Genomic DNA, 7,862 nt, shown 5'->3' on the forward strand with positions numbered 1-7,862 from the left:
TTCATCTGAATTATCTTCTTCATCGCTTTCATCTTCATCATCATCTTCATCAGCGGCTGCTCTATCGTCATCGCTTTCATCTTCATCATCATCAGCGGCTGCTCCATCTTCATCACTTTCATCTTTATCAGCATCATCTTCATCAGCAGCTGCTCCATCTTCATCACTTTCATCTTTATCATCACCATCTTCATCTGAATTTTCATCTTCATCACTTTCATCTTTATCATCACCATCTTCATCTGAATTATCATCTTCATCACTTTCATCTTTATCATCATCATCTTCATCAGCGGCTGCTCCATCTTCATCACTTTCATCTTTATCATCACCATCTTCATCATATTTATCATCACCTTCATCACATTTTATCTTTATCATCACCATCTTCATCATTATTATCATGTTCCTCAGCAGCTGCTCCATCTTCATCATTATCCTCATCATCATGAAAGATGATACAAAATACACTTCCTTTCTGAAACAAACGTATCATCTCCTCATATCTTCATATTGAGCTCTTTTTAAAAACATATCTGTATAAAAGATTTGTAATTTAGTTTCCTGTTAGTCTCCTTATTATAGATTATATTATATTATAGGTCTGCAGAGCAGGGATTCAACACATTTGACTGTGAAACGTGCAACTTCCTCTCAACTGCCCCCTGGTGTCTGGCTGAGGTCATAAACCCTCCTCCTCCATGTGAGCAGACGGGACATGAAGCAAACTGAAGAATCTGAGAAGACGTTAAATAAATGTTTGTAAAGATGTTTCAGTCGTTTCAACTCGTTCTTCTCTCTGATGTTTGTTCAAGTTTCTGATCAGTTTGGTTTGAATCAGTTATTTGATATAAAAACAGGCTGAGATGTGATGATTGACAGCTGACTCTGACTCAGGATTGGTTGAGGGTGAGTGGGCGGGGCCTTGATGCACAGGCTCTATGGTCTCTGATTGGTTTCCAGATGATCTCCACAGTGGGAGGAAGTGAACACTAAGATGAGAAGGGAACATGTTTCAGTTTCTTCACGACGCCAGCTGATCCTATACATGACTGTTTTTTATATTTTATTTTTTAAAGTTATTGCACTGGCATCTCGTGTCAGTGTCACTTGATTACATTCATGAGCAGTGTATATACAGTAACATGGCTGCAGAGGTAACACCCCTCCACAGGGGGGCAGTGCAGCAGGTCACCTGCTGCTCTGCCCGTCTCTCCCAACTCTGTGGTTCAGACGTTTTGAAATGTAGCGTGACATTTACCATGTAGCACAAAGCGTCCACATACAGGTTAGGACTACAAAGATATGGCTAGTAATTGTTCCATGCGAATGCTAAGCTAACGTGTATTTTACAGAGGACATATGTGCAAAAGACAAACGGGTTCAGTCTCTTCTTTGCTGCTCCCAAAGGCACCGACGTGTGGACATGTCTGTTCTTACTGCTGCTTGTAGCCTCCCAGCTGAGGCATGTAGCTGGAGGCAGGCGCTGTCGGCAGCCAATCAGCTGACTGCTCATCTGTACGTGTCAGCTCAGAGTCCTCCTCCAGGGGGCAGAAGTCCAGAGGCTCTAGCACCTCCTGCTGCTCCATCTCCAGCAGCTGGTTGAAGTGGGCGGGGTCGTTGTCTGCAGGTCGGCGCTGGTGTCTGCTGCCCTCCTGCACCAACATGTCCGGGTTCTCCTCGCAGTCCAGCAGGGGCTGCGTGGACTCGGAGCGGGAGAAAATGGCCGCCTGCGAGCTGGGAGTCTGACCCTTGTACCCGTTGGAGGCCACCACGGAGGAGTACTGCACGGTACTGGCCGTGGTGTCCACCGGGTCGCCGCCCTCGTCGCTGTCCGACACGCTCTGGCGAGGGGAAGACATACAGGAGGAGCCGCCGATGCCGCTGCTGTGCTCCTCGGACAGATACTTGTCCTTCTTCAGAGGAAGACTGGTTTTGTCTTCATCAAACACCATCTTTCCATCACACATGTCCACGTCGAGGACACTGATGCCGGACAGACAGTTCTCCTTTGGCGTCTCTGCCTGAGGACGACAAGACACTAATTATCCACAGAGTCCATTTATCTGTTTTCATGCAGATACTCTTAAATATTTGTTATTATTTTTCTGCTGTGAGGACCGGAGTCCTGTCTGTGACTGTATATGATAATAAAAGACCCGAGTCTCATCAGCCGCCATTTTCTGTGTCCTATATCGAAACCTCATATAAATGTGTATATGTATCATATTAATTCATCTCCACTGGAATTAGTTTAATCTTTTTATCTTGTGATTGTGTTTTGCAGTGATTTTCTTCGTGCTGGTGACCAAACACTGAACTTTCATATACAAGTTGGCAAAATATTTTACAATCCACACAGAAAACTTTATGCACCATTAATTCATTCATGTATTTGGCATATTTTCCACTGGACCTTCAGGTGGATATTCTCATTTAACAGACGTCTGCACATGGTTCTGGCTAAAAGCCGGCGTGTATGAGCTAAGATAAACTCTGGTATCAATCTATAAAGTGTTTTAAATGATGTCCTTCATGTTTTCACCCTCATGTGTCAGTGCAAAGGAAGTTCTTACTTTTAAGGGATAATCAGGAGACCAGTATCCAATCGTGCTCTCTCCAGGGTTTGGAATCTGAGGCCAGAAGTTCTTCTTGATGCTGAAACAGACAATACATAAATCAGATCAGGATCCAAAGACAAAGAATCCACCATATCCATTTTAAAATGCTCTCATTGGTCTGAGCAGTTTTTCACGAGTTGATTTATGAGGAGAGAAGTTCTGTCAGAGCTGTGGAGAGTGACTGAGACAAACTGAATGAAGACATTCACCCACCTCTTCAGAGGGACAGGAGACACTGAGGACATTCGTCTGCAGATTTTAAAAACTCACGTTTCTTTCTTGGAAATACAGATCACCATCGTCATGACGACAACAAACAGGAAGCCGAGACTGGCTCCCACGACGACGAGCTCGATCTCTCCCGGAGCTGAGAGAGAAACCAGCAGAGTGAGACAGGGCAGCTCTCTGGTGCCTGGGGGGGCCTCGGCCCCTGGTGTCTGCTCAGTTTAAAACCAGCAGAGTGAGACAGGGCAGCTCTCTGGTACCTGGGGGCCCGGCCCCTGGTGTCTGCTCAGTTTAAAACCAGCAGAGTGAGACAGGGCAGCTCTCTGGTACCTGGGGGGCCTCGGCCCCTGGTGTCTGCTCAGTTTAAAACCAGCAGAGTGAGGCAGGGCAGCTCTCTGGTACCTGGGGGCCTCGGCCCCTGGTGTCTGCTCAGTTTAAAACCAACACAGTGAGACAGGGCAGCTCTCTGGTACCTGGGGGGCCTCGGCCCCTGGTGTCTGCTCAGTTTAAAACCAACACAGTGAGACAGGGCAGCTCTCTGGAACCTGGGGGGCCTCGGCCCCTGGTGTCTGCTCAGTTTAAAACCAGCACAGTGAGGCTGAGGGCGACACTCACCGTATTTCAGCGTGGTGAAGGAGTGACGCGAGCCCTCGGCCGAGCCGGCGGCGGTCGACGCCCTGATCCACGTGTCGTACTTGGTGTTTCCTGTCAGGGACCTCAGGGTGAACGAGGTCGTGTTGGAGGGAACAGTTACCGCTGAGACGAGGAGACAGACACACTGAGTCAGGAAATCACTGACACACACGTGAAGCCTGTTCAGAGTGACGGACACTTACAGTGTAATTCACCCCCACTTTTGTAGAATATTGTGTAGTTTGTGATGAAGCCTCTTCGACTGCTTTGAGGAATCTCTGTCCACTCGAGCTCGGCCTCGTTCCGTCCTGGTTGGCGGTGCAGTCTGACCGCGGGGCCTTCCTCTGGAGCTGTAATCAATGTGCACTGTCAAACATGAACTGTCTTCTGATAACTGAATGAACTGTGTCCTGGCTGCATTCAAATCAATTAACTTCACAGACAGAAGAGAAACACAACCTGCTTTTAATATGAACAATATTTCAAAATGAGCTAACGAGTATGTTTCTCACCACTTTGCTCCAGAAAGACTTGAACAGTCGCTTCCTGCCCCGTCCATCCAGAATATATCGGATACACAGACACAGTGTAGCAAACAAACTTCCTCAGGTCGCCTGCACATAACATGGAGATCCAGAGTGAAATCAAAGGATAAACTGTGTTTGTTGAGAGTGGCGACTCAGTGACGTGGTTCTCCAGCTCCAGGCTCAGCACAAAGGAACCTACCTTTAATAACAGTGTGTGTGGTGCTCCTGTTCTCTCTCTGCCAGTCCATCCCGTCTCCACTGACCCACTGCACCACGTACTCCGTCACAGCTGCCGTGTTCGGGGGTTTCCACTGCAGCCGCATCTGGCCTCCGTGGACCCCCCCCCTCAGCTCCCTGACTGGGGCTAGCTCTGCAACACATTCACACACAGATGAACGATCTTCCCCTAACAAGTTGGTTTCACTCCTCTGTCCTTCATTCAGACTAAGTCACTAAATGTTACTATGGGACGATCCATGAGGGTCAGACTGCAGTGAGTCCCTGAGAGCTGCAGGGAGTCACACGTGAACACCTGAGAGCTGCAGGGAGTCACACGTGAACACATCACTTCAAACATACGACACGCGTCAGCGGTTCAATGTGTTGCATGATCCTCCAGTGCACAGCTCGGCGTCACAGGGGAAACCCACCGTGTGCTGTCTCTGGGATGAAGAGCGAGGCGGCAGCAGAACTCCCCACCGAGTTCACGGCAGTGACGGACACTTTGAGCGCGCTCTGGTCGGCCAGCAGAACGTCTTTGAGGGTCGAGCTGCTGCTGTGGTCCGAGCGGTTGACGGGGAAACTCTCCCAACTTGTATTCTTCACTTTGTCCTTTTGTTCTTGAACCTTCATGTCGAATCTGATTATCCTCCCGTTGGCAAACACTGGATCCTGATTGGACAGAGGCACAAAGTGTTGGTCACCTTCCAGCCTCACGTCAGGGAGCAACACAAGTTACAATCACGAAAAATACTCTTCTTTATGGTGTCATTGTTTATCTTTATCCAAGTGTCATTGCATCATTCTGCCACTTTATGTTGTGTATTTAATAAATGATTTAAAAATGAAAACAATAGGATTCAGTGCTTTGCTGGTAAGCACTTTTGCCAGATAAAATAAAATCTTCCATCTTGATTTCGGTAGCAGTTTTGTTTGTCTTAATTAATACAGTTTAAACCCAGAAGTCCACAGATGTCTGATCCACACTTTGAACGTTGTGTTACTTTACCTTACAGACAAACTGCACTCGTCGCTCACCGACATCACTTTCAGAAACGATTCTCCATAAATCTGGTTTACCTTTCGGTTCTGAGAAAAAGAAAAAGGAATGTTTTACTCGAGCAGTGGACAGATTCAGTCTCTTCACCTTTGTCAATTTAAAAACTTTTAATGATTTATAACACTGAATACACCTTTTGTCAAATTCTGCTAACATCTCGTCAGAGTGAGTGAAACTAAATGACACCGTGTTTTATTTGGAGCTTTTGAAACTCACGGTCCTCTGGCGTTCTCTCGGTGGCGTTGCTGGTCCACTCACTCCAGTAGCCGTAGTCCTCTCTGTGGTCTTTGCAGCGCACCTGAGTGACGTAAACAGTGTCTGGACGAAAGTTCTGGAGCCTGAAGGACTGAATGTTCCTGGCAGTGTCCACAAGAGGCACCTGAAGGACATTATAAATAAATGTAATCTAATTAGAAAAGAAAAACAGCAGATTCTCTACGTATCCCTGACTAAAAGGAAAAAAGACACAAATAAAAGACAAACACTGCAGAAGGTCACAAACATACTTACATACGCCCAATCATGAGATCCATTTTGGCAGAATCTGATTTCATACATTAATCCCACATATAGGCTTATGATAGGAAGATTCCAGTTTATGAGAAGAGAGGTGGGAAAACTCTTCTCAGAGATGATCTGGATGTTTGCCGGAGGGTCTGTTTTCACTGCAACAAATGAAATTGAAAATATTCATTCCAATAAAAATCTGCAGTGTAGATATAAAACACTTAAACAACATTCAACTCACCAAAGTATCCGGAGTCTCTCCTCAGACGCTCAGACTGGATGGTTCCCAGTTTATTCTTTGCCTCCACCCAGATCTCCAGCTCCATGCAGTGTGGGAAAGTGTTCAGAGGCACGGAGGCACTGTTTCCTTCAGTCGACACGTTCACAATTATAGAACTGTTGATAAAACACAAAACAAGTTTTAACACCATTTAGGATCTTGGGCCATTTGCATTTTCCTGCTGCAGACAAATAACTGACATCTAGACTTGGACTCACTTGATGACTTTCACAATCAGTTTGAAGTTGGTGGCGACGTCTTTGGTTTGACGTCCTGCTGCGTCCCAGCTGCACGTGATGATTGGAGAGATGATCGTTTCCTCCTGAAGAGCGATGCAGGAGATGTTCTCTGGCTTCCTCGGACGATCTGACATTGAAGTCAAACACACACATTTGATGAACATCTTAATTTACAGGCTTTGGTTTGAGCTCTCTCCTCCTCCACACCTCCTGACTCTATCTAATAAAGGTACAATTGCATTAAAAAAAACACATATATATATTTATAGATGAACTTACAGCCTTTCTGAAGGAGGACCCCGTGCATGAACTTTCCTTGATTCAGGATCACGTTGTCCGACACATTCTTGCAGAAGCAGAATAACCACTCGTTTCTTTCCCCGCTGACATGAATGGTGACGTTCAGAGCTGTTGTGTTGATCTTTGTGTACTGCTCTTTGGGTACCGTCGCCTGAGCCCGTTTCCAGTAGAGGTCGTCAGCTGTGACCTCAGCTGTGTTGATGATCATGCACGTAGCCGTGAAGTCAGTCCCTATCTCCACCACTGGAGGATGCGGGGCCGTCACCAGATGGTTTCCACTTTCTAAAGACAAAGAAAAAGAAGAGAAGTGAAACTCAACGTTCAGATTCAAACTGGAATGAAGGAAAAGTAACGATAAGCATTTTAGAAACATTTCACTGAGACTGCTGAGCCAGCAGGTATCACTGAGTCTGAGGGACTCACACAACTGACATGAACTTCTGCTGCAGGTTCCATGAGGGTGACAACAACATGTACATGTTTGATTCTGCTGTAAGTACACACAGCGGTACACAGAAGTACACAGAAGTACACAGAAGTACACAGAAGTACACAGCAGTGTGGAAGTAGAATGCAGACATAATGAACGGTGTTAGCTCCCACTAGTGAACTCAGCTACTGACCAGCAGCCGCAGGTGGAGCTGAGGTGAAGCAGCTGAGCAGCAGCAGCTGAAGGACTCGAACGCTCTTCGTCATGATGACGAGCTGTCAGGGAACAGAAGCACTTTAAATATCAAACTGTTACTAACTCGAAGAATCAGTATTCACATCGTCAGGAGCTGACGTTCTTTATGCTAGTCCAGGTGTGTTTTTAGCTAACTGTTGAAGCTAGCTGTTGAAGCTAGCTGTTGAAGCTAGCTTCAACAGGAGATCCTCCGGAGGTCCTTGTCAGCAGCAGCTGTCACTCACCTCTCCCTCAGTGTCAATCAGATGTTTTCTTGATCTCTATCTCCTCCGGACACAGACTCGGTGAAAAGAGCTGAACTCCTCCAGCGGCCATTAGCTTCTGTCTGACAGGCCCCTCCCACTTCCCGTCAGTGACTGTGGTGCGGAAACACTCCACAGATCTCACACTGTGGGGATGGGGTTCAGTCACTCCGCTCAGCCTGTCTTCTGTTTACACATCTACTGAAAGAAACAGCGGAGATACAGCTGATGGTGATTCGTCAGAACAACTGTCAGTCAAGCGCTCTGAACCAATGAGAGGGCTCAGATTGTATTGTCCCGGTTCATTGCATCAGTGACTCTTGT

The 7,862-nt window shown here is 46.6% G+C and overlaps 1 protein-coding gene across 1 annotated transcript; it reads right to left on the reverse strand.

The window, feature by feature from the left end:
• Window positions 1–1,053: 1,053 nt before the first annotated feature.
• il6st (interleukin 6 cytokine family signal transduce) lies at window positions 1,054–7,677 on the reverse strand. Its single transcript, XM_053411152.1, has 16 exons — window positions 7,521–7,677; window positions 7,235–7,316; window positions 6,591–6,893; window positions 6,291–6,438; window positions 6,034–6,188; window positions 5,796–5,950; window positions 5,502–5,664; window positions 5,235–5,314; window positions 4,657–4,897; window positions 4,206–4,376; window positions 3,992–4,093; window positions 3,683–3,829; window positions 3,462–3,602; window positions 2,892–2,988; window positions 2,577–2,658; window positions 1,054–2,024 (listed from the first exon to the last, which is right to left on the reverse strand). Exons 2-16 carry the CDS (start codon window positions 7,305–7,307, stop codon window positions 1,437–1,439), a joined length of 2,646 nt encoding a protein of 881 aa, XP_053267127.1. The 5' UTR covers window positions 7,308–7,316; window positions 7,521–7,677; the 3' UTR covers window positions 1,054–1,436.
• Window positions 7,678–7,862: the final 185 nt, after the last annotated feature.

This window comes from Pleuronectes platessa, chromosome 19, assembly GCF_947347685.1.
Source record: "Pleuronectes platessa chromosome 19, fPlePla1.1, whole genome shotgun sequence".
NCBI lineage: Eukaryota > Metazoa > Chordata > Actinopteri > Pleuronectiformes > Pleuronectidae > Pleuronectes > Pleuronectes platessa.